Genomic DNA, 27,274 nt, shown 5'->3' on the forward strand with positions numbered 1-27,274 from the left:
GTGCCCAAGGGGAAATTAGTATAATCAATTGGTAGATCAACAGCAGGGCACATTGAACAAGTGTCTTACAGCGACAGGACTAAGATAAGTGCTGCCCTTGGCCTATTGTGATCTCAGTCCAGGTTTGATCAGCGAGTGCAAATGAAGCAATAGCAAGTTAACGTCCACGTCCATTTTCTAAGCTGCTTAGCTTGTTCAGGGTCATGTAGGGCTGGAGCGTATCCCAAAAGACATTGAGTGAGAGGCAGGGTGCACCGAGATTGCCAGTCTGTCATAGGACTAACGCACACAAACACAGCCACATTCACACTGACCTGGAAGGAATGCTTTTTTTGGAAGAAGAAAGAGACGGATGTCAGTGAGGCAAAATATTTATTCTGGGGAGGTTTGCATGGAAACTTAAGATTCAAGACCAATAGAGTGTTACAGTTTCGACTGAAAACTCAGACATCTATCTATCTATCTATCTATCTATCTATCTATCTATCTATCTATCTATCTATCTATCTATCTATCTATCTATCTATCTATCTATCTATCTATCTATCTATCAACAAGCCTGTTTACCATTTTCTGTTGTGATTTGTTGATAATTAGATGGACCGATTTTGGCAAAACCAAACTACAAAACTATTTTTCTCCAAAAATAGGTCTGGCCTTAGACTGGTTTTGGTAGTGTAGCCTCAGGTTTTTGGCAACAACGCTCTAGGTTGAGCCACCATAAAGGTAAACACAGAGTCACCGGTCTTCCGTTTGCTATCCGACAGGAGACTAGCAATTATTTGCCGGTTGCGTGGCAGCTGGTGGTGGCAGGCATACACATCAATACAAATCAATAAACTAACAAAATCCCCCCTGACTAGTTCCACCTGGTTAAATTAGTTCATTAATATTGCCTTCAACTTTCCTGAGCTTCATGGTAATTAATTAGGCGTTAAGGTGTGGCTGGCCCTTTAAGAGATGTTTTGACTGGGCACGTGCTTGCCTTATATGGGAGCGGCATCAAACGGTGACCGTTAGTTACCTCTGCTGCTGTCTCCTCTGCTCCGCATCGAGCGGTCCTATAAAACCCTGGCGGAAGGAGAAGAAACAGTTTTTGTCAGACACAGAGCAGCGGAGGACCACAACAGTGGAGGAGTGGGTTTCAGTTAATTCAACCCTTAGAAGTTATTCTTGGCAAAGTATTTCAATTAATGAAAAGAGAAAGAGTGGATATTGACGCCGCTCAGGACCAAGGTTGGTGAGTTTGGAGTTTTGAGTTTTTTCTTGACGGAGGAAGAGGAGAGGAGAGGAGAGGGGGTGGGGGGGATATGAGTTTCTTTGTTGGCTCAACAATGAGTACCATCGTTTTACAGTTTACATATAGTCTGTTTTCATGTCACAATTTCTTCATATATTGCTCTGTTTCGGGCTTGATGTGACTACACATGAAAGAGCAATATGTGTTGCTTTGGAGAGCGTTAAATGATGTTTTTTATTGGTGGATTTTTTTTTCTTCGTTTCAACGTCGCTAAGCTCAACAATAACTGCGATGTGTTCAATGGACGTTAAATCTTTAAGGTTTTGCCGTGGAGTGAGTAGAATGACAAGTGTATTCTCTGCTGGATTTTCGTTGTTTTATCACCATGTCAGTCGGCTTTTCGTGTGAGATTTGGACCTGTGGCGAGCTGGCGACAGTCAGACGCAGCGCTTCCGGTCAGGTTCTACAAAATAAAAGCCCCCCATTCTTTATTTGGTACAATATATTTATAATAACGAAGAGAGCGAGACGGTAAAACACGCATCCACATTCTCTTTTAATGCCCGTCCGTTTAAAGGAACTGCACAGTTTTTTTTTTAGGTTATATAAGGATATTTCAGGGGCGGGTTTGATCAAATCTTAATGGTTGCATTTTATTACAGAAAGCACATTCAACCTGCAGGAAGTCTCAATTTGGCTAACTTGATGCTTTGGGTCCGTTTAGCGAAGCGAAGTGACCGACAGTAACCTCGTTTCAATCGAACAATAAAACACAAGTATTTTAGCAAAAGTATGGGCTATAAATCAGTCAGTCAGACGCCACATGTTGACACACTGTCACCATGTTGACATTGGGTCGCAGTGCCCCTTAATGACAATTAACAGCAATCTGTTCTTCGTGTATGTTTCAATGTTTTATGTTCCAGGTTTTGAAGAGTTGTCTTTAGTGTTTTTATTCATGTGCCTGCTGCTGCTGCTGCGGTGTTGGCGCAACGTCGACGTACAATTGCTTTGTTTTCATTCAGCAACAAGGCGAATGATGTCTCGCAAAGACTCGACGTTTTTTTTTCTTCTTTTTCTCATGAGGAAAGAAATAAATTGTCATTGATTTAATTAATTTTATTTTTTCTATCGGGATTTATGATCTGTCAAATATCATTAAGACGACGGAGATGAAACACAATTCCTGTATGAGTGCGATATGACACGTGAGCAAGAAGTGATGGTAAACAAGTCTAAAATGGGAGATGCGTAAGTGAGCCACTAGGGGCGCACTGGCTCTGCACCATTTGGGCCACTCGACACTCGGCTTAGTCCGTGTTATCTCTGCATGCGACGTGTTTTCGCCACAATTTTGGTCCAAAGTCAGGCCATCCGTGGAGGGCAGAGTCGTTCAAAACATGTCCCGCTTCTCAGAAAGTGTGATACAGAATCAACAGAATCAGGCTGATCCGAATGCGATGGAAGTTGGGGCTTTATGGGGGGAAAAATCACATATAAACACGATGTTGTGTGAAGAGATCAATTCTCAAATGAATGTGGGGACACAATTTCTCTCAGTAGTCAAAAGGGAAAAGTGGAAAATTGGGATATAGGTAGGAGGAAAGGCGAGGAAAAAAGAGCATTCACTGCAGATCAAATGTGACGATGGTGCGAATTGTATATGTTGTTTTCCACCCACACATACAGCAACATGGCTGACCACGATTTGGCATTGTGGTGGTTTTTCCCCCATCATTAACTTTATGGGATTTGTGCAGGGGTGCATTGGAATAGCCTTCAGTCCGAGAAACATTTCCACACCTAACTCTAAGAGCAAAGCAAATGTGAATGTGTGACTTAAGGACAAGCTTGTCCTGATGGTGTTTTTGTCTTTAAGCTCACAGCAGTATAATCATGTTTTATAGTCAGTTTCATATTGTGTTCTTGTCAAATCACCTGCTTGAGTCTTGTATCTGTTTGTTTTAAATAATACCCTTGAGGCTGTCTCCAGCAGGTATTTTACGTCGTTTAACAATGGAACTGTTTGCAATGACTTTTTCCGTTAAATCAAGTGACTCATAGAGAAAACAGATGTCCTAGTACTGCAGATACTGACATCGGTCACTGTGCTGTTTGTCATCCCAAAGGTCTTGTTGTCTTTTATTACGACATGTCATACATTCCAGTGGATTTACTGAAAACATCCAATTGCATGTAACGGTGGACTTGTGCAATCCAGTGAAGTTAAAAACTAAAAGGTTGTTGACATTTGTGTTGTATTTTGTTTTGATACCCCCGCATTGTCTTCGTGTTACACAATGCTAGAAGGCACACATTCTGACAGTGATGTTGTAAATTATTTTCTCGCTGCGAGTGAAGTCTGCCGAGGAGGTGGTTGGATGTGACTACGGTGCCATTATGATTGCATTAGAGAAGATGAGGTGAAAAACCACAGAGGTCTGGATGCATGATTTGATTAGGGGCAGGACTTTAACCCACAATCAAATGATCAGTGTGGGGCATCATGTTTAAACATCGTCCTTGACATGGTTGTGCTGTCATTCCACTCTGTCAACCGATCAGCTTTATTCTGTATAAAGGGCATTTTAAGAAATATGCAGGATGGCCTCGATCTTTTGTTCTAAAGACTTCCAACTGCTCCTCCAAGCTAACCTTAAAACTTGAAATACATTAGATTGACTTAGTTTGTTCCCATTGTCCTTTTTATCTCTTTGTGAATATGCTAATTATTGTTGTGAGCTGCAATCAATTTCACAGCTGAAATTTAAATGTTCAGCATGACACAATTTCTCATCTTTAGATGACATAATCATTTGAGACCAAAGCTATATTTTCCTAACGGGCTGTAAAGCTTGATGACCTTAATTAGGAGTTACAGGTCTCAGTCTCAAGTGGCTGACCGGATTTTAGCTCTCGATGGCCATGTGTCTGTTCTAGCTGGATAACTCCATTTGTGGAGGCCGTCAGGGTTTGACTTGCCAACCAGAGAACAAGAAAGTTCTTCTTTGAACATAAAAACACACCAAATATATTGTGGTCCTCTTTCTGAGGTCAAAACCAGCCTGATCACAAATCTAAAGGCTTCTGAATCAGAAAATGGAATTAAAAAAATGGGCATGAATAAGTGTTTGGGAGAGATCATGTGCTATTTAGTAAACGGCTGCTGTCGAGCAAGCCAAAAAGCAGTTTGAATGTGTAGCTTCTTATTACATTACTTTGAGTAAACCCACTAATGCTGTTTATTCAGTGTGTTTGAACAATGGGGGAAAATATGTTTTTATTGTCAAAATTACATCAATTGTAGTATTTCATGTGATACTGATGTAAACAAGGTGAAGATTGGGATGAGAAAAGGATTACTTATAACTTTCAATCTATGAAAACTGCCCGCCACCCACTCATCCTTCTACTTTAACTGTACTTTGACCTTTTGGACTGATGAGTCCACATCATGTGGACCTGGATCTGCGGCCGCTAACAGCCTTCCTCAGTCATCAGGCGACTTCATTTGCTGAGTGTTGCTGCATTTCTGGCTGGTCTGCTTTTCAGAAGCGATCTGGTTAATAGGTGAATCCGTTTAATGGTTGTTTTTCTGTCGCCAGTGATTCTTTGTTTCTGATGGCAATTAATTGTTTTTTAGTCTGAAGTGGTTTTTAAAATATAAGAAAAGAAGAAGACACAAGGTTGTGTTCCGATATTCTCTTTTTTCTTCAAGTTTTTGTTAGACATGTATTTATTGAAGTGTTCTCTTTTTGACTTGTTGCCTTACGGTGGCACAATCCACTGGACGTTACAGACATATGTGCTACACTTGCATTCGTGTGGTTATGTTTTGTTAATGTAATGACTTTCTGTTCTGTTTTTCACATCAGCTTTGTGCTTCAATGTAGAATGAATGTACTTTTTTTTAAAAAAATTTTAGGTGCACCATGTCTTTTTCTAAAATAACAAAGTTATATAGTGTTAGTTCGCTGACTGTGTGTAATCTGCGTCCTTGTTGTTGACTTTGTGAACACAAGTTTTGCCTGGAGTAAATGTCTACATTTGCAGTGGTTGACCCTCTCTCTCTCTCTTTGTCTTCTTGGGATCCCAGTGAGGAGCTGGAGCGTGCTCAGTGAGGTCGGGAAGACGCCAACATGTCCTTCTCCACTCAACTGGGTTTACTGCTTTGGAAGAACTTCACTTATCGACGGAGACAAACTGTAAGTAGGAGTGCTTCAAGTTACTAACTCATTGGACTGGATGAGTACACAGTACAAGTACACAACGAATTAGCTAATCATTCGTATTATCTATTGGTTTATATAATGATACATAGGAACCACATATATTTTCCTTTCCTTATGATTTTTTCCTAAAACACAGTTTTCACTAATCCATGCTGTTCTTTTTGTTTATTTGATTTTATTTAAGATCCAACAAGAACAATGTCACATTTTACTAAAATGTCCAAGCATTACATTCATTATTATCCCAGGCAGAATCAATAGTGCATAAATAAGTCTTAAAAAAGCACCACGGTGGTCTAATTCCCCCTGAATGCTTTGTCTCAGTCACATTTTCAGTGAATCGACTTTAAATCAGAGCTAATTTCTCCAGTAGATGTCTAAGTCTTTCCTAATAAATATGCATGTTCCAATTGGTATGCGGCCCACAACAATGGGAAGTGATGTAATTTTCCTCTGAGTCACATGGACCGAACCGTATTACAGATTACACTGAGCCAGTCAAAGATGTGAAGGATGACACATGTCAGTTGCATTGTCCAGTCAATGGTCTTGTGCTAGTTGAAGCCTACACACTCAAAGTTATGTAAATCAAAGTTCAGTTCCAGGCTGTAGCATAACAAGCTCTTTATGTGTGAGGAGGCTCATCTGCATACAATTGAGCCAGTCGACCATCAAGTAGAAACTCTTCCTCAAAGTGACGGCTGTGGCCGCTTGCCATGAAGCCAATTGTTTCCAACAAAGGGAAACAGTGAGTTTTCTAAGACAGTGTCTTGGTTCTTTAATCCGGCGCAGCATGCCTGCCATGCTGGTTCAGGCTGACAAACAGCTGAAGTGGAGGGGCCATATGGAACAGATGGACATGGCCGTCTAAACCCTGCAGACCTCTTGCTCTGTCTCGCCCTGTCTCCCCTTATTAACCCATATACTTCAACCAGACTCATGGTGGGATTACAGTTTACAAAGGACCACAGCTAACACCCCCAACTACACTCACATACTTTTTTTTTCATTACAAAAGAGATTACCTGAGATAACCCGCAAATTCAAAACAACTGCAAAGCACAAATGAAAACTTCTCACTATTTTGGCGGGATTAACTGATTTGATTTAGATTATTGATTCGATTCAGTTTTTTTTCCCCCAAGTTTTTGTTTCTTAAGACAGTGAAGCCTTCTTTTATTTACATTGTTAACATTTTTGTCTTTTTTGCCTTCCTCCCTTAGATCCAGCTGCTGATTGAGATCATCTGGCCTTTGTTCATCTTCTTCATCCTGATCTCGGTCCGGATACATTATCCACCCTACGAGCAACATGAATGTAAGCAGACAATGAGAGAGGAACGCAGTTACTTGACAGATTATTTTAACTAACTCAAGAATTCAACTTCTTTGCTTTTTTGTGATTTTTTTGTTGTTGAATTAGTTTGTTCTTCAACTGTTCTGACATTTTGTATATTTAGCCTTTATTTTCTGCTTCTCGGTAAGATCAACATGTTCTTTATCCAAAGTTTCCATGCTTATGTCACACAAGGTTCTGTTGGATGTGTCAACATTTGTTTGCAGTGTGTGAATGAGTAATAGACCTTTAGCTCCTGAAATTGGTGGTTTCAGAACTCTGACCACGTTTTAACTCAATAAGATTGAATCAGAAGCACAAACAAAAAAATGTCTTTAATTTTGGGAAGCTAAACAATTATTGGCAACAGTTTTTCCAAAGAGATATTTATTGAAATGTCACAGCTATCACTATGTGTAGTTAATTTATTCAATGAGTTTGACAGTCTTCAGTCTGTACATATGATTTTGAAAACGTTGGTGCAGGTTCATGCCTGGACACACACACAGACCAATGTGCACCTGGTTAAGAACAAATCCAGTAAAGTTATGTAATCATTATAAGCTTGCACGAGGATCGTTCTCCCCCAAACCAGTTCCGCTATTTGTAACAAAATCATTGAAATCCATCACAAGTAAGTTTGAACCCAGTTGGCCCAGTAAACTCCAACTCCTGACTCGCTATCTTCCCTTATCTCTTCAGTATAGTAGCTATTTAAACTCAGTTAATCGTAGCAGTAGCCATAAAGGTAGCTGATAAGAGTACAAATAATTGTAAAGATAATGCAAGTGCAGTAAAGGCAGTTGTAGCGACGGCCTACACATGTAATGGTTTATCGGTATCCTCCACAGAAGACAAATGCTGTCCGGAAGATTCCCTTGAGACAAGTTTCTGTTTTATTAAGTCCATAAAAATTGTATGCTGTCCCTTTTTTTTCTCCAGGCCATTTCCCTAACAAGGCCATGCCCTCGGCAGGTACCCTGCCCTGGGTGCAAGGCATCATCTGCAACGCCAACAACCCCTGTTTCCGCAATCCTACCCCTGGCGAGAGTCCCGGGGTGGTGGGGAATTTCAATGATTCTATGTGAGTAACATGGCCTGTTTGCTGATTACTGCTTATGTACTTTGACTAATTCAAAGTGCTAAGGGAAGAAGAAAGACAATTGTGTCACTTTGTGTCAATATTGCAACATAATAATTCTGACTCGGGCACAAAATGTATTCTTTTGGAAAAATTAGGAAAATATCTTCTCAAGCTTCAAGTTCTCAATAGATGTGAAACAGTGTGTCTGATTTTTGCCTTTCGCGAACATCTCCAGAATCTCCCGTCTGTTCAATGATGCCAAGAAGATCCTGCGCTACTCTCAGAATGATAAAAGCTACGAGGGCTACAAGGGGCTGCTGAGGGCCCTCAGGAAGCTGCAGAAGAACACTGCTGGTGAGGACATACCTTTTTTAGATTTGTTTTGTTATTCTTTGCATAGTTTGTAAATGAACAATTGTTGATCCTCAGTTACCCGCCCATTCACATTGATCCCCCATTCATTCATTCAAACAGAAGGGAACACTCCTACACAGTCAATGACTCACCTACAGTTTATTCACACACTGCTGCTGAAGCCACTGAGCTTCAGCTCGGGGAAATAATTAGATTCATGAAAACATATTGTTTGTTTCCTGAAAGAAGCAATAAGTAGCTTTTGTCAAGATCTTGAATCTTAAAATCATTTCTGGAAGAAAGAAGAATGTAGTTTGTTCAGTCTACAAACCATTCAGCCACCTGACACGGAGTCCCTCTTCCCTGTCTACACATGTCTGACTTATTGAAATAGTCCAAGGCAAGATATACTGTACATTTTCACGTTTACAACATCGTAACCTTTTAGTATTTAAAAGAGAGAGTGAGGTATGCCACTGAATTAGTCCAAAGTGAATAAAGCTTGAATCTCTGCACATTGATAAATTGACAAAAAACAGTTTAGCGGCATGTTAAAACTAGATGAAGCGTTTTGTCACGGTCATTTCTGCAGTGGAGCGGCTGATGTAAGCTTCGAGTGTTCAGAGTGCAACGTGTCCCTTCTCCCTTATCACCGCCTGCCAGCTGTATGGGTGCCTCTCCCAGAGGCCAGTCGGTGTTGCACTACTCCGCTTTTACGTACCAGTGTTGGTGCTACGAGACAGGAAAAGCAGAACATTCTGCACCACCCAGACTGTCATTACACAATCCGAGCACAGATCATGGAGGAAACGTGGAGTGGCTCTGCCTCGAATGTTGCTGCTTCCTGTCAATGAGGAGTGGTCACTCTGCTGTCAGTTTTATCTAAACATGTAATCATAACAAGAAGAAGATTTTGAAAATGAAAGAGGCATGTATTAATAACCACGACCGTGGCTTTTTAGGACGCAGAGGAAGGTCGTCTTTCTAAAAAAGAAAAGCATGTCGTTGGTGAATCCGCTGTGCTGACTCTGTCAAAGCAACCTGAAAGTAAGAAAGGGGGCTGTGTTAAAACAGCACTTACCTTACTTCACTTGAATAGAAGTCACACAAACACATTAACCTTGCTCAGTGAAAAAGAGATTTTCTTTTTACATTTCAATTCAGTCGGTACCTAGTACACTGACGTGGGAGGCATGCTGGGAGCAATCTCTGTTTTTCAGTTGACTGTGTACAAAGACAACCACGACAAAATATAAATGGAAAACATGGACTGATTGTATGAAAACAAATTCTATCCAGCATTATCAATTAGTTTCGATGAATAAAGGGTGTTGGCCTGGTTCCACATCAGACCCTAGGGAAAGAGGAACTTATTCAGAGCGTTCCATCAGAAATTATGCAAGAAAGCAGAACCATCAAGGATCTTGTTGTTTGGGCTACAGTCTGCTTTGCTATCCCTGAGCTACACTATGTTATGCAACGGCCCCACAAAGCAGAGCACAGCCTTGAAAAAGGAGATGGATTACCCATCAGAGCAAAAAGAAAGGAAAAAGGTTCTTATTTTAAATTGTAAAAAGTTCTTCACATGTTTCTCAGTTGGATTGTGTGGTATCATGGGATGTACTCCTAGATGATATTACAGCGCAGTAAAGTATCCTCGTGACTCTTTCATAATTTTAACAGCACATCTGTGCACTTCATCACAAATATTTTCCAAATGCACAGCATCATGCTCAAGCCGCCATACTCCACTCTGAAATCCCTGTGAGAGAATACACCGCTGTAGCGCAGGGACAGTCAAAAATCATGCAGGACAATGCTGCAGAGGGACACTATAGGAAGAGCAGCATAGACCAAAGAGCAGACACCCCTCGCGTCTCGGTTAATAATTCAGCAAATGGCGGGGTCAGAGAATGAGATTTACATCGACAGGAAAGAGGCTCTGTAAAGGGTGAAGGAGAGGGAGGAGCTTTTCCCCCATAGGACAACTAGATAAATCACATCGTTCATACTTTTTATAGTCCAGGTCTAATGCATTCCTGCGTGACGTGGCAGACATTTGAACTTTTAAAGAACAGGATCGTGCAGCATTTTTGACATGAGAACAGTGTTCTTAACACCAAACAGAAACATGAGCTTAATAGATCGGTTGAGTCCGATTTGTCAATGCTGAGCTTTTTATCGGAAAAAGATACAGATATCTTATCCCTTCTCCTAAGGCAGGTTGAAACTGGATTTGCATAATATAGGGAACCGTCTTTCCTTTTTAAGCTTTCGACACCTTCATATTTGATCTTGCTGGCTCCTTTTTCAAGGACTCCCTTTGATTTCAAAGGCTCATTGTGTCTCAGCCTAATCTTTTTTTAAATGGAGACTGTGCTACCCTTTTTGCTTGACTGTATAAATACATTCCTTTGATCCATTCCTCATCACCTTCACCATAAACATCTGCCCCTAAATGTCAAGTTCGACATTTAGATTGACCTCATTTCTCTAACCTGACCAGAAACGTGCTCGTTTAGGCTCTAATTCACACAAAGAGTCAGACATGCTCAGGTACGAGCCAACCAGTTATTGCTTCTCCAACTGTCTCCATCAAAACTCCTTTTTGTGTGATGAGTTCTCTGCTGTCAGAGTTGCAGCCGTCACTTCTATCTTGATAGGAACTCAAAGTTTCTTTGGATCCAGTAACGCTACTTTGTGCTTGAGGTAGATTTGGGTTATTATACGGTTCCACAGAGAGCACAGCCTGTTTATGGACCAGTTTGACAAGTGAAGTCCCTGGTTGCTAAGTCTGTGTGTTGTCAAATATGAAATGGTTGAGGCACTGTCGGGAGCAAGCACAGACAAGCGTCAATGTGGGGCTCGCCCTTGTATACAGATCTCCGATATAGGAACAACAAACACAACAAGGGTTTGGTACTTCTTATGTGGTCCTACGTCAGAAAAGCTCTCTGTTCTTGATAATTCAGGGTATTTAAACCACTTAGGGTCGTGCTGACAAAGACAAACGCACACAGATAAGACAAACAAGGAAATGGAACACAAACGCGCACCTTCGCCGACTGCACAAAGCACTGCTCGACTTTCCATCCAGTCTGTTCCGTCCGCAAGGGCCTTTTTGGATGCAATGCACCATGGGAGCTGTGACTTCCTACTGGGACACTGATTAGACCTATTAGCGTTCCCCTGGTTGTTCACTCCTGAGAGTTTAGGTCACACACAGGCACAGGTGCACGACGACACACACACTCGCACACACGCCCATGGAGAGCAGGGATGGCAAGGATGTACGTGTATCACACACACTCACACCTCAAACTGAAATAGCACGCACTCTGGTGCACAGCCATGGAGGCTCTAAGGGGGAGCGATCCCCTCCCTCCCCCCATATATTTAAACCCCTGAACACACAGAAACACACTGTTCTATTTCATTTCCTCCCGGGGGAAGTTCAGTTCAGTGGAAGCAGAGTGTTTCCTGTTTGTGTGCGCGTGTTTGGGTCATATGATGGCTTGAAAAGAAATAAAGCAGAAAAAAAAGATTTACTGGAGATGAGGGGAAGTGAAACCCGGAGGGAGGAGGATGAAGGAAGATATTTGGAACCAAGCCATCAAAGTTCGACTCAGCATTTCTAATTTGTGACCAGACTTGATAAGACCAGCGCAGTATTCCTTCATTCTTTGTAATAACTTTGCCTCATGATAACCCAGTGCAGTAAAAGAATGTGTAAATCCTTTTTAGGGTGAGAAATAATCACTTTTCAAGTTTGATGCATCGAGCCACGCTCACATAAAATTGTGCAGTCATGATAAGGACCGAGCTGTTGAGCCAACAATAAGATTATTCCTGCTGTCTCAGCTTGATTCCTCTCCTGTCACCCGTAGTTTAGGGCATGTTCTGGCACCACCATTGGGCGTCTGGGGAGGAAATGGGTCAGAAGTAGCTCTGGGTAGAGATAAGTGGGTGAAAGGTGAACATTCACGAAGGAAGAGAGTTAGAGAGCCGGGAAGACTGAGACGCAGTATCTGGGCCAAAGTTGAACGCCCTGTAGTAACCCTGGCGTGCAAGGAAGAGGTGTGTGAGTGTGCCTGAGTGCCACACAGCTGAATCAGGCCAGTTTCAGAAATGGGTTGACTTTCTTGGAATGCAGTAAAAGTACAAAAAAAAATCTGAGCTCCGAGGACACTGCAGTTCTGTGCTGTATGGACAAAGTACTTCATATTGTGGTTATCATTGAGCGTTTTATCATTAAGCACTGGTTCTGGAATATTAGGGAATAGTGAGAGGTATACTTTGGCCAGGGAAGATTTGTAAATTTGAGAAGTTGAATCTGAATATTGAGTAATTTTATTGAATGTCCCAACTTAACAGTGGAAGATACATAGAATGTCATTGTATATCAAGCTGGGAACACCGCCGTGAGACATTTTTATCCGAGTTTTGTGTCTCATAGTTGGCTGGTTGACTCACTGCATCAATCTATTTGTGTATTTTTCTAGGTTTCAAGCTGAAGGACTTTTTGCAAGACGATGAGACGCTTTCCCACTTCCTGCACCACAACGCCTCTCTTCCCCGTCACGCGCTGAAACAGATAGTGGAAGCTGACGTCAATCTGGAGAAGGTAGAGCATTACTGTTTAAAATGTTTTAACCCCTTTTAATAATGAACCCTCCTCTCACGTCCTTCAACGTTTACCCTTCAATTGATGACGATATTGGTTTGAGATTTTCAAACACCCAAAAGATCGTGACTTGTTGTAAATTCAGTGATTAAACCACATGGGAGAATGTTGAATGACAACAAAACTGTTGAGTTGTGTGCAGCCTTTTTGGGTTCTGTCCTTTTCACACGAGAGAATCATACTCCCCCGGCTGCAGTGCACATGCAGAAATCAAATGACCTTGGCTTGACAGCATCTATTGGGCCACAGGACTGTGGCCCAATACCGTGGCACAGCTAAGCCCTTAATACCCAGCAATCACTGTGGGAGTTGGGTGAAGAGGCTGTCGGGTACCAAAAGCCCCTCTCTTCCTCCTATTTTTGTACTCCAACAAAAAATCGCATTCTTTTTGAGATATCATTTTACTATTTTCCTTTGACGTCTATAAGATGAATAATTATTCTTATCTCTTCTAATTAATTTGTCTTTTTCTAGTTTCCGTAGTTCTCTTTTTCTGAGTAATTTTCATCTCCTTGACTCTTGATCATAGCAACATGGACATGTTTACACACGCACGTGCACACTCCTCCCATTAAAATCAAGTTCACCCAATATCACCCACATACATAGACGGACTCTGCTACCGACTGTAGGACCCCCTCAACAACAACTCGGAACCAGCTCCACCACACCATCACTGCTTTACAATTGGAGGGCTGGTGTCACATGGCTGCTCTTCTCGCCTCTTACCCTCCCCCTCATTTCTCCATGCGTTACGCCATCAGATTCTCCTCTCCACATCCCTTTCTGCCAGACATCTATTTATCAAAGAAGGTTCTCCATTAGTCTCTGACGGTCATTAGGATCATTGTTTTAAAAAAGGGGAGTAAAAGTGAATGAAAGCTTATTATCGCTGTGCCCCTGTTGTCATTTAAGATGCATGAGAGCCAACACGGAATAATAATAAACATCATAATAATCTCTTTGGAAATATACATGTTTTTAGTTCTCTATGAAGCGATTAGTAGGATTTCCACTCCTTCAAACTTGAATGAAAAAAATGTGTGTGTATGTGCGCGTGCGCATGTGTGGGGTACGATTGAGAGGATGGAATAACACAGACTGGTCAAGGACATCTAGATGATAAGTCAGTGAGCTCTCCTGTTGCCCAGTTCTATCATTTTCACACACACACACACACACACACACACACACACAAACACAAACACTCTTAAATCTTGACTCTGTTAGAGAAGCCGCAGCCTCTGTCCGGCCCTTGAATGCTCTGATGTCCCAGAAAAAGGACATTGTGTTACTCCGCCTGCATGTGCGCAGCTGTTTTTCCTCTTTCGAATACTGTGTTAAATAATTTGAAGTTTTATTTGGATGAGTCAAAAAAATCATTGGCAAGCCAGAGAATTGACATTCATAACATTTCTTTCCCTCATGGTTGCTCAGCGACATCTTCCTAAAACCTTTTCTGACTGAATAAGTAAACTTCTTCTGCTGTGCATATGCTTTGTTTAAGAGTTTTTAAAAACATTTTGTATTGTGTTTTAAGGATATTTCCTTCAAAGTATCTCGTGCACATGTCATGTTATGATCTCTACTCTTTCTGACCCACGAGGCTCTTTTTTCTCTGTCCAGGTGCTGACTAAAGGCTTCGGTTTCCATCTCCGAGACCTCTGTAACACCACGCCGCTGGAGGAGTTTGTCCACATCGCCGACCGCAACGTGTCCCGTCTGACTCAAGAAATCATTTGCAAGTCCTCCAGCGATTGGCTAGACAAGGCCCAGAGCCACTTCCTCTCCAACTTGGACTTTTTCAAACCCATTCGGGTGAGTTTATCTGTTGCGTCGAACACATTCAACAAGAGTTTTAACATAACAAACAAAGCCCAGCAACTAAAGGAAAAGTTCTTCACAACAATGATCTTGTTGTCATGGTTTGGACTGTGCATCGCATCGGTTATGATCCCGTTTTGCTCACCGTCTTCAAAACGCGGATCAGAGGATGTGGCTCAACTGTTTGGGAACGACAGATTGTCTCTTCATATTTAACAGCAGAAACATTTGGTTTTCCATTTAAAAAACTTGAGTGTTTTCTGATGTACTGGTACATCATGAACAAGTCTCAGACATTTTTTCTGGTCATTTTTAAGGTCCTTTTACTGTGAGAGCCGCTGACTGTGGCACTAATATTGTGCAACAAGGCGATTCACTGTTTGCATAGGGCAAAAGCGAGATTTACCCATTGTATGTAAATCCCTGATCCCCCATCTTTTCTGCTCACTATGAAAGTTTGTGCATTCTGGATTCCTTTTGTTTTCTTTACTCCTTTTCCCTCCGCCTCCTCCCTGTCCAGCGTCACCTCTCCTCTGTCTGTATCTTACAGAACAGCCTGCCCTCTTCCCATAAAACCCGTGACCCAAATGTGAGTCACCATGGTGAAGTGACAGGAGGTGGAAAAAAACCCTCTGTGGTCTGCTGTTAATAGGCTTGCTTATCTTTACAGGGACAAAGGGGGGAAAAAAGGCAAAAGGATGAGTGTCATTATCAAGTCACCAATTATCAATAACTGGGAGCCCTGCTGTGTTTTCTGTGCTGTTGAAGAGATTAGAAAAGATAACTCACCTCATATGATAATGAGATCATTTCCTGGCTCACTGCAGACTTGATTCACCCCAAAAGCACACTCTTCCTCTTTATTACAGGAACTTAGTTTCCAAATGTTGATGTGAGAATGAACATTTCTGTCCAACGTAATCAAATTGTGCAAACGAGTGGGGGAGAGAACTGGTGCGTGTGTGTCCGGATAAAAATCGTTAAATTGAGAGAAAACAAGTCTAAGTGAGAAAAAGAGAGAACGCATGGAAAAGCTACTTTTTCTCGATGGCTGATCCATCTTAATTAGGTGTCAGGCGTTCCAGCAACTGACAGCTTAGTGTGATGGACGAGAACACAAACACACACACACGCACACACACACAAACAGTGTGACAGACGGGAACATAGGAGGTGGTTAAAGCTACGGTGACCTGTTGTTCCTTTTTCGGAATGCGTCTCCGTTCACCTTTGACCCTGAGTGTTGTTTTCCTTTCTTCCTCTCCCATTTCTTCTTTACCTCCTCATCTCACCATCTTTAATTATGAAGTGTATAAATGGATAACACATGGAAGATAGTATAGATGTTACAGTAATGAAGGATAATTAGGAAATCCGAACTTCAAAAAGATCATTTGAAATAGTCTAAATTGCAAGCAATTTATGGATAATAAACATTTCATTCTATTTTATGTTTCGTTGTATGTGTTTTTTCAGGATGTATTGATTGTGCACAGGAACTAACAATACAGTGTAAACCCCAGCTGCATAGTAAAGATGCTCTTTTCTGTCTTACAGAAGGATGTGAGGTCGGACCCCAAAGTCGTTCAGGAAGTCTCAGCTGCAACCGACAATCTTCTGGAGAGCCTGGGAGCATTGGCGGTGGAGGTAAATACACACGGAAACTCACACACACACAACACATCTTACACACTTCATAACATTTACAAAGAGGGCGACTGAAATATTTACTTCCGAAGTTCAGCCTCCTGTAGTAATGTTTCAAATCAATTCTAACCAAGAAGGAGCTTTCGGTGAAGTAATGTATTTACAGAATGGTCACATGTAACAGTACAAGTTGGGGCAGTTAGGTCAGGTCCATATCGGCAATATGAAAACATATACGTCAACACACACGGAATCCTGGAAAGTAATACAGAGAAAGAAGTGCTGCATGAGTTTAACAGGGCCAAAGGGCAAAGAAGGTAATCCTTATGTGAATATCAAAGTAAAGTCAGGGGGGATCCCTCCTGAAGGTCAGCCGGCCCTTAAGTGTCGACAGGAGTCTTACATTTCAGAGTCAGCGTTATTGGCCATGTGTGTGAACACATACATGGAATTTGACTCTGGTTACACATTGCTCTTGTTGTACTTTCAACATTCATCCATGTTTATGGAGGCTTTGTTCTACCACCGGGGGCTTGCGTTTTCTCTGGATCACATTCTCCCTTTTCATGCCTTTTCTTGACTGCAGGCATTATGTTTTCGGTTTCTTCGTTCTTCCCATTTTTTTGAACATAATATCTCAGGGTACGCCTTGAGGGATTTTATTTTTTAATTCCCTCGAGGCGTATCCTGAGATACCCGAACGTCCTCAAGGATGAATTGATAAGATTGGTGGTCAAAGGTCCCTGTGATTGCATTAAACCTGTTTTTGGTCTTAATTCATATGCCAGTTGTGACGATTTCACACAAAGATTTAAGAGAATAAAATGATGAAGTGTGAACATTTAGATCGAACACGGCCGCGAGTCACCGGTTCAAGTTTGAGGCCAGATTTCACCTCCGATAACCTTTCTGCATGAAGATGGAAATCATAAATCTTTCTGGAGCTCAAATAAGGACGAGCTGTGTGAAATTGCACCGTTGAGAGCCTTCCTCAGCCAACAACCAGGTGCACTGTCTGCGTTGTCTCGTATACGCACACAGTGAAGGATCACATGCTCACACACGCTCACATGCCAGACCTAAGCCGAGGTAGCCGAGTCGGCGCTGCTGGAATGGAGAAAGAGAGGAGAGGGGGGCTGCTGATGCAAACACACACATGAAACATAAACCCCTTTCTCTCAGGCTAATGCTGTGCTGAGTTGGCAAAACACACACACACACACAATAGCGCTTCCTGTCTAAGCAGCTGTAAGAACATCAGTGGGTTCGTCTTTTTTTGGTCCTCAACTACAAATATCGCAGCCGTCGCCGTTCCTTTTCATCCTTCCTTCATCATATGAAGTTAATTTTTCTGTTCTTGACACACCGCGTGGGAGGGCAATGATTAGCAACCAGGAATTCATAAAAGAGAAAAGTGGAAGAATGGAGAAATGTACTCATTTTACTTCCTAACGAGTTATCACCTGCAGCCTGCGGTTCAGTCCTGGGCGTATCGCTGTTGGAAGGCAAAAAGAATTACAGTGATGTATTTTCAAACTGTCTTTTTACTACTCAAGGAAAAGCTCAATGTCAGTCAGTCACAAAGCGTTTCGTTTATGCATTTCCACAGCTCAGAATGAACCAGCATGATTCTACATTATAAGCATCAAGAACAAGTTGGCCCCATCATTATAGCTCAACAGCCAGCCATAGTCCTACATGTATTCTTGCTAAATCCTAATTAATTGTGTTATTCTCCTGAAACCTTTTCTCTGTTTATAATTAGATTATTTTGTTTAGCTCAAAAAGCTGGAAGTGCGGAGATCTGAACTCCTCATAATCTTTACTCCCACTCATTCCCAAACAATTACATCCATTCACAGGTTATTTATTTCTTCATGAGACGCGCCTAACAAATCCATGCTAACTGATTTAATCAACATGCTTCTTGGAAACATTAGCAACATTTATCTTCTTTGTGTTCTAAGTAGCTTAAGAGGTTGCTTAGCGGAGCGGTGGAGAGTGTGTGAATAAACTCTAGTAACCTCTCTGTCCTGTAACCCGATCGCTGTCATCACATCTACCACTTCATCTCTGGATGGAAGTTTAATCAACATCTCGAATTTCAGCTGACTCTAAAATATGGTTAGAATACAAAGATATTTAAAGCTTTATACTGCGGTACATTGATCAGTGTATTGCTGTTTACCTGCTTTGAGTGGGTAACCATTGTTCGATAGAGCAGGAATGGACCCGAGACCCACTAATCCGAGAATATCCTCAGAATATTCAGGTCAAAACCTGGTTAAGATTTAGTTCAAATGTATCACTTCATGTTATTTTTGTATCTAATTGGCCTCCTGAGCTGCTCTGGTCTAAATAGGAGTCTGCTGGAATGTACACTTGAACTTTAGTAACCTCATACAGACGCTGCTACCAGGTTACTCTGGGACAATCCTCTGTCTGTGTGTGTGTGTGTGTGTGTGCGGGTGTATGTCTCACCCAAGTTAACTTGCAAAGAACCAACACACATTCTTAGCGGGCACAAAATAAAAAACGACTCCAAAAACGTATTGTTTGTACATTAATGTGTGTGGGTGTGTGACACCATAACAGGTAAAACAAAATGGTGGCTGAGGTTTATATCAGTCATTTCTGTGTTTTACAGCTATTGTAGCCTCTGGCGATGAAAATGTGAAGACTCATACTTGCAAGAACATTTGTAACAAGTGCGTATGCACACCCCACGACCTAGTCATGCATTAACAAACACAGACAGCCTCACAAGAAAAGCATCTACAGATAGACTGATATATGCAGTTCAACACAGACACACATTATGGCACCCAGTTTGCATGTGAAAGAGCAGGAAGGAGGTGGTTTGATGTGGCTGCAGAGCAACTGCATACAGAACAATCTCTGTGTGTGTGTGGGGGGGGGGGGGTGCGCGTGATGGGAGACGCAACAGTTCTCCTAGTGTCACTTTCACTTTGTCGGAAAAACAATGTTGAATTTGTTGACGGTCAGAATAAGAATTACATGCTGCAGTCTGGACAGCTTTCTCGACACAGTCAACAGAGAATACTGTGTTATTTGTCTTGAAACGTGTCCGCCCGTTAATGTGTTTGTGCATGCATGCGTGTTTGTGGAGTGCGTGTGTACACAGTAACACTTGTCAGTATAATAGCGCTCGACTTATGGAGCTTGCGGAGGTTTGCCTATTAGGAGAACGACCGATAGTAACCTCTCTTTGTTCTCGCGCCTTCTGCATTCATTTCCACCTCCTGCTCTGCTGCAAGCTCCTTTGATCTCCCTTTCTTTCTTTGTCTCTCAGTTTCTGTCGTCTATCGCTCACCTCCTCCCATATTCACCTCAGGAATAGGTGTGATATTCTCTCCGTTCTTCACCCACAGAGCTTGAGCTGGTCGTAAGCCCAAGTAACCTTCTGCAGTTCACGCCTGGGCAACAAAAGCTCCCCTCTTCTTTCGCCCTTTCTTTGTTTCACTTGCACGGAAAAAAACACAAAACCACTCCTTTCATCCCTTCCCAAATCACGAGTTGGTGATATAATTTTGCAATTCCAGTTTGGAGTCATCGTCGGGGAACTTGTGGCAACTTGTCTCTTGACCTGTAGTAACCCCGGTTGAACTGCTTGTTCCCTTCAGCCTGACGTAATGGTGACTAGCTGATGTTGATAGTCTATCAAGGACAGTTTCTCCTGAGACAACGGGAATACATTTTGTGGTTGTTGTCAACATGACCACAGAAAATGAATAGCATGAATAGTAGCTGAGGAGGAGCTGTACAAGTATTTTGTGATAACAAGGCAAGAGTACTGCACCGCCCTCAAGCCGTGAGGGTTTAGCGAGAAAGAAACAGCTGCAGAGTGGAGACGCAAAACCTAGTGACACAAATGAATAGAGGACAATACTTGTATGCTTTAAGAAATTTCATGGATTGTCCATGATCTGTCACTTTTTAATATGAGAAGGGGCGTCATAACGTCTCCTTTTAGAAAGAAATGCACATGCACAGACACGGGAGACAGATAGGACTTGTGACAGCAGTTAAATTTATCTTAATCGGACAGTAGGCTAAGTGTCTCCACTTGACCACTACGAATACCACTCACAGTGTGCAGATGGTAACACACACACACACCACACACATGGTTTATATAAGCTGCATCTGTTGTGACAGGTGATAGCCATATTATTTACACTTCTCACATTGTGAGTTACAGTACATGAGACACCCAGAAGGAAAAAGCATGTGCACAGCAAGTTTGAACACAGATGTGGTGACAACATGGAGCAGATATGACTGGCAGTACATTCAGCGGCCTCATGGACAGTACAGAAAGACTTTGTTCTGTTGCTGGAGGCCGATGTCATCCAGGACTGAATACACAGACCACGGAGATATAATTCCCAGACCGAAATCATTATCTGCTAAATTCTCCTTTGTTATTAAGTACAACTCTTAATGATCCATGGTCGACATGTACGTTAAAGCACGGTAGTGAAAGACACTTGCAGCCGCATGTCGCAGAATGAGAGTATTATTGAATTGGATATTAGATTGTTTGATGATTAAAGGCAATATGTTTCATCTAAAATTAGCTTTATGGGTCTGATACAAATACACAGACACACTTCCCAAAGTATGGACTTGAAAGGATATGTTGACTGACTAACTTGCAGCCTTCATCATGCTAACGTTCCTGTTTGTGTCTCTCCCTCCAGCTGGCCAGTATGAAAAGCTGGAAAGACATGCGTAAGGAGATCCTGTATCTGACTGCAAACGCCACTGGCTCTCCAAACCAGATGTACCAGGCTGTGTCACGTATCGTCTGCGGACACCCCGAGGGAGGCGGCCTCAAAATCAAGTCTCTCAACTGGTATGAGGACAATAACTACAAGGCCCTTTTCGGAAACCATGGCAACAGCAGCGACAGTGATCCCCTCGCCGCTTACGACAATTCTTCCAGTAAGTGTCCAAACTACCAGAAGCGACCCCATTTTGTATTTTCATCAGAAGTCCTTGTTGATTTACTGTAGAAGACAGACGATGTTTAAAACCCAAAATGTGTGTGTGTTTATTTTCCAGCTCCCTACTGTAACAACATGATGCGGAGCCTGGAGTCCAGCCCCATTTCCAGGATGATCTGGAGAGCTCTGAAGCCTCTGCTCATGGGGAAGATCCTGTACACTCCAGACACTCCCGCCACACAGAGAATCATCCATGAGGTACAGTCTCCTCTCTGTGAACCCCCATCAGAATCCTGAATGAACCCCCATTGAATGAGGCTGAGCGTGTTGGTGTGCGTTGCAGGTTAATAAGACCTTCCAGGAGTTCGGTGTGTTGAGGGACCTCGGAGGGATGTGGGAGGAGATGAGGCCCAAATTCTGGAACTTCATGGAGAATGGCGAGGAAATGGACATGGTCAGGGTGAGTGGGATGCTGCCAACACACACACACACACACACACATAAACATCACCTCTGTGTTCTTGGTCTTCTTACTGTTTACATGAGGGCGTTTAAGATACTAATCTGTGCTTCTCCGTGATCTAAATATAATTATGTGTCTGAAGCATCTGTAAAGTGCACAAACCAGCCTGCTGTAGTGGGGCCAAGTTCTGACTGTATTAACAAAAGTCTGAACCTTTATGTCAGATAATATCCTCATCTGGGTTCTTCACAGGTTGATAAAAGTACTTGTAAATGTGGAGAAAGAAAACTCTTTTTGGGTAAATGTAAGAGTGAGCCTAACAAGAGACTAATGTGCAGACCAACAATTCACCCGAAAGGGCCAACAAGTTTGGGTCAACCATAAAACTTGATTAAATAAAACAAAGCTTCGAAAGATTTTCAGCATGATATTAGAATTTGGTTCTGTCAGCAGTGAGAAACAAGCTTTGTCCTTGTTTAAACAATTTGCCGTTACTCTGATCACATCACGCAGGGACATGTACACTAACTGTTTCTTGGACACAAAACTACTTGATCTTAAAATAGATGCAAGAGTATAACATTGCAGTCACTCTCGCAAAATGATCCATTTAAAATGATCCATCTGTTTCAGAGGGCACATAGTTCACAACATGTCTCCTCATGCCTCGAAACGTTTGTTTATTGCGTAAATTACCAAAGTACTACTTCCACCTAGTGGCGAAATATGATACCGTCACGTATACGATTTTTGCTGAGACCATTAACTAAAAAGAGCCCAGATCTCTAAACAAGAATACGAGGCATTTTGAAAACATGACCGCACCATTAGTTTGAATTTATTTCACACATTTAATTTAATTAAAGCTGAGTTCTGCTGTTTGGAGAATAACAGAGCTAAACCTTGATTAGTATTCAATTTTATACTTATTTGATTAGATGGCTGTGTCTGTCATGAAATGTTTTTCTCTGTCAGGGAAACAGGAAAATGGTTGTTAATAATATATAGAATTAATTCGAGAGAAGCCTTGAGGAATGTTTATCTGCACCCTCTTTAATATTTTAGGTTTTCTTTATCGTATTAAATAACTGCACATTTAATCTCTAAAATAAACAATACAAACCTTCCTCTTCCTGCAGACGATGCTCCAGAATAACGCCAGTGCCGCGTTCTTTAATGCCCAGCTCAGTGGGACTGAGTGGCGTGTGTCCGACGTGTCGGCCTTCCTGATGAAAGTCTCAGAGGACCAAAGACCTGCAGGATCTGCTTATACCTGGAGAGAGGTCTTCAATGAAAGTGACCAGGCCATCCAGACCATCTCTCGCTTCATGGAGGTTAGTTAGCCCTAATAGGTTATCGCATCACAAAATCTTCCATCGTTTCACTGTTTTTTTTAAATTCATTTAGAACTGTATTTAGAACCCAGCACAACTATTAAATGCCTTGAAATCAAATATTGTTTTCCCTTCCTTCCCTCACCAATTCAAATCGTTGTCAAGCTGAGTTTCTCGCTGCTCCCCTTCTGTGCGTTTTTGGTCAGTGTGCCAGAGCCTTAAGCGATCAACAGCCCTAACATCTGCCAATGGTTAATCAATGTTTGTTCCAGAGTAAATCGCTGGCATGCATGTCCATGTAAGGGAGTCTCTTCATTTAGAGTCCTGTAAAATAAACATCAAGTTTCAGTGGTAAACGTGGACTAATAGCCTTCTGGTGCTCCTCTAATATTTAATGATGATCAGATTTGCTTGATGAGTGATGATGTTTTTCCATCCAAAGACACAGACAATTAACGATAAACTGATCTTCCAACCGTGACGAATGATAATGAGAAAAATTTGAATTAATCAAAAAGAGAGAATTTTAAACCACAACTGGAGGTCAATTAGCTCAAGTATATTTTCAGTTTAACAACACTGCAAACAACCCAAAGACCCACTCTCACACCTCATGGAGACCATGCAACGTCTCAAACTGACATTCCAAACACTAATGATCTCAAGACCTTACAGGTCTGTGATACCTGCAGGGTAAGGAGCACTCATGCTGTAGTCTTCATTAGGCTTTCTGAACTCATTGGCTTCTCACACAGTATGAGGCAAAGAGGTGTAAGTCATTACATGCATGTCTTCTTTTTCCATCGTTCTTGACCTTCATGCACCATTTAGAACCAACAACACCTCATACAACTGCAGTAGCAGTAGCAGTCTAGTCAGTCTTTGAGAGTGAAACGTGCCGTAACCCATTTCTCTTCCTGCTCAGTGTGTGAACCTGGACAAGCTGGAGCCTGTTGCTAATGAGGAGAGACTGGTCAACAAGTCCATGGGTCTCCTGAACAACCAGAAGTTCTGGGCTGGAATCGTGTTTCCTGACATCGCCCATGGCGACAGCACTGACCTGCCTCCCAACGTCAACTATAAGATCCGGATGGACATTGATAACGTGGAGAGGACAAACAAGATTAAAGACGGGTAAGAACCTACCGCCCCAACTATTATTGAATGGCACACCTTTGGCACATCTTATTTTTTTGCCATGGACTCACTGGTTTTTCATTTTTGCTTCACAGCTATTGGGACCCCGGTCCCAGGGCAGACCCCTTCGAGGACCTGCGATATGTCTGGGGCGGATTTTCTTACCTGCAGGACGTCATCGAGCATGGAATCATCAGAGCCATCACTGGCACCAAGCAGAAAACGGGCGTCTACATCCAGCAGATGCCCTACCCCTGCTATGTTGATGACATGTAAGTGGCCGATGTGCAACGCAAGAGTATACTTCCAACGTTCACTATCAAGTCAGTTTAGAACATGCATAACCAATGTTCACCTTTCTTTCTTCAGGTTCCTGCGGGTGATGAGCCGGTCCATGCCTCTCTTCATGACCCTGGCGTGGATGTACTCAGTAGCCATCATCATCAAGGGCGTAGTGTACGAGAAGGAGGCTCGGCTCAAAGAGACCATGAGGATCATGGGGCTGAACAACGGCACTTTGTGGCTCAGCTGGTTCATCAGCAGCTTGATCCCGCTCCTGATCAGCGCCAGCTTGCTGGTGCTGTTATTGAAGGTTGGTGTTGCCACGGACACGTCCATACACATGTGTGATCGCACACTTTGTCATCATGCAGGAATGTCAGCATATTGTGCAAACTAAGTGATATTATGCACTTGTAACCTGGAAACAATTTCATGAATTGCCCCCCTGCCACCATTTTCAGATGGGAAACCTGCTGCCTTACAGCGACCCAGGCGTCGTGTTCCTTTTCCTGGGATCCTTCGGCATTGTAACCATCATGCAGTGCTTCCTCATCAGCACTCTGTTCTCTCGGGCCAACTTGGCAGCTGCCTGCGGTGGCATCATATACTTCACGCTCTACCTGCCCTACGTGCTGTGTGTGGCCTGGCAAGACTACATTGGCTTTGGAGCAAAAGTCATAGTGGTGTGTGGGAGACAATCAACTAAGCACATTTGAATACATCCAGCACGTGTTGAGCGTTGTATCCAGTTGTTTTTCTGTGTCCGCTAATCTCCGGCTTCGTTGTCCTTCTCACAGAGTCTCTTGTCTCCTGTGGCGTTTGGTTTCGGCTGTGAGTACTTTGCCCTGTTTGAGGAGCAAGGGGTGGGCATCCAGTGGTCCAACCTTCTGGCCAGCCCTTTGGAAGAGGACAGCTACAACCTGACTACCTCTATCTCCCTCATGCTGTTTGACGCGGTGCTCTACGGAATAATGACCTGGTATATCGAATCTGTGTTCCCTGGTGAGTCGTGGTTGCGATTTACAACTGTGGTATTTTTTCCGTAAAATGCCTAATCGATGATAAAGTTGAAGTTTTTTTTTTTATATGGACAGTACTGAAAAATGTTCCTTTATTTCAGGTCAGTATGGGATCCCCAGGCCTTGGTACTTCCCCTTCACTAAGACGTACTGGTGTGGAGAGAAAGAGAACACCAACATCTCCACCCCGCTGTCGAAGAAGGGCAATGCTGAAGGTACAAATCGCCATCATTACTATTTATTAGTTTTTCTGTTTAGTGAGGAATGTTTAGGTATTAAACCATCAGCGATATACAACGCAGATAGATTATCCTTTTGTTGTATCCTATCAAATCTCAGATTATGTCCTTAATTAAATGCCATCTTTGTGTTTTTTTTTTATCCACAGCTGTGTGTATCGAGGAGGAGCCCAGCCACATTGAGCCAGGTGTTTACATCGAGAATCTGGTGAAGGTCTACAGCCATGGAAAAAAGCTGGCTATAGACGGACTGTCCCTGAGGTTCTATAAAGGACAGATAACCTCTTTTCTCGGCCATAATGGAGCTGGCAAGACCACAACCATGTAAGTTCATGCACATATGCTCTGCAGTTCATCAAGAAACTAGTTGAAATACTTTTAAATCTGCTCAGTTGAGACAGCAATTGATGGCGATTATTGTATGCCTCCCTGCTGTATTATAGGTCAATCCTGACAGGGTTGTTCCCACCCACATCTGGCACAGCCTACATCCACGGAAAGGACATCCGGAGTGAACTCAGCACCATCCGTCAGAATCTGGGCGTCTGCCCCCAGCACAACGTACTTTTCAGCATGTACGTGTAGAGCAGCAACAAAGACTGAATTATTTCCACGCTTGTAGCATTCTTGTGCATTCGGTAACTGTTTGATTTGTTGCTTTGCTGTAATCCAGGCTGACGGTGGAGGAACACATCTGGTTCTACGCCCGTCTGAAGGGGCTGCCAGAGGAGAAGGTGAAGGCCGAGATGGAACAAATTGTGAACGATGTCGGACTGCCTCACAAACGAGATTCCCGCACCAGCACGCTCTCCGGTCAGTTCAACTGTTTTTTTTTAAACTTTTTTACCTTTTAATTGTTTCACAAGTCATATTATTTGGAGAGATTTTCATGTCGATAGTGAATCTTTAAACTGTCTTATCTCCCCATTGTCTTTGTAGGTGGGATGCAGAGGAAACTGTCAGTGGCTCTGGCTTTTGTCGGGGGCTCAAAGGTTGTGATCCTGGATGAACCTACCGCCGGAGTCGATCCCTACGCACGCAGAGGCATCTGGGACCTGCTGCTTAAATACAGACAAGGTAACTACCACTAACAGTTATGCAGTCGGTAACAGTTGCAAATTCTGTAGTTTGTAAACTGAATGAGTCCCTCTGTTCCTCACCAGGCCGCACCATCATCCTGTCCACTCATCACATGGACGAGGCCGACATCCTGGGTGACCGCATTGCAATCATTTCTCACGGCAAGCTGTGCTGCGTGGGATCCTCGCTCTTCCTGAAGACCCAACTGGGCACGGGCTACTATCTGACTCTGGTCAAGAGGGACTACGACTTGACACTTCAGTCCTGCAGGAATTCTGCCAGCACCGTGTCCTACAACAAGAAGCCAGAGAAGGTAAGAGAGATGTTGCAGAGGATGCAGGTATTTAAAA

The 27,274-nt window shown here is 42.6% G+C and overlaps 1 protein-coding gene across 2 annotated transcripts in view; it reads left to right on the forward strand.

Moving 5' to 3' along the window:
* Positions 1–1,071: 1,071 nt before the first annotated feature.
* The window catches only part of LOC137795271 (phospholipid-transporting ATPase ABCA1-like), a 36,695-nt gene continuing 10,492 nt past the window's right edge, over positions 1,072–27,274 (forward strand). For both annotated transcript variants that reach the window (XM_068592645.1, XM_068592646.1), the window contains exons 1-23: positions 1,072–1,240; positions 5,337–5,445; positions 6,696–6,789; positions 7,750–7,891; positions 8,127–8,245; positions 12,748–12,869; positions 14,556–14,747; positions 16,311–16,400; positions 21,125–21,368; positions 21,489–21,628; positions 21,714–21,830; positions 22,973–23,167; positions 24,093–24,301; positions 24,400–24,576; positions 24,674–24,896; positions 25,048–25,269; positions 25,384–25,588; positions 25,707–25,820; positions 25,994–26,168; positions 26,288–26,419; positions 26,518–26,657; positions 26,784–26,921; positions 27,008–27,237. In XM_068592645.1, coding sequence (XP_068448746.1) covers positions 5,380–5,445; positions 6,696–6,789; positions 7,750–7,891; positions 8,127–8,245; positions 12,748–12,869; positions 14,556–14,747; positions 16,311–16,400; positions 21,125–21,368; positions 21,489–21,628; positions 21,714–21,830; positions 22,973–23,167; positions 24,093–24,301; positions 24,400–24,576; positions 24,674–24,896; positions 25,048–25,269; positions 25,384–25,588; positions 25,707–25,820; positions 25,994–26,168; positions 26,288–26,419; positions 26,518–26,657; positions 26,784–26,921; positions 27,008–27,237 — 3,486 coding nt within the window. In that variant the 5' untranslated portion in view covers positions 1,072–1,240; positions 5,337–5,379. The remainder of the gene's footprint in view (positions 1,241–5,336; positions 5,446–6,695; positions 6,790–7,749; positions 7,892–8,126; positions 8,246–12,747; positions 12,870–14,555; positions 14,748–16,310; positions 16,401–21,124; positions 21,369–21,488; positions 21,629–21,713; positions 21,831–22,972; positions 23,168–24,092; positions 24,302–24,399; positions 24,577–24,673; positions 24,897–25,047; positions 25,270–25,383; positions 25,589–25,706; positions 25,821–25,993; positions 26,169–26,287; positions 26,420–26,517; positions 26,658–26,783; positions 26,922–27,007; positions 27,238–27,274) is intronic.

This window comes from Clinocottus analis, unplaced genomic scaffold (assembly GCF_023055335.1).
Source record: "Clinocottus analis isolate CAN_PGR_092001 unplaced genomic scaffold, fCliAna1.0.p SCAF_27, whole genome shotgun sequence".
NCBI classification, from domain to species: Eukaryota; Metazoa; Chordata; class Actinopteri; order Perciformes; family Cottidae; genus Clinocottus; species Clinocottus analis.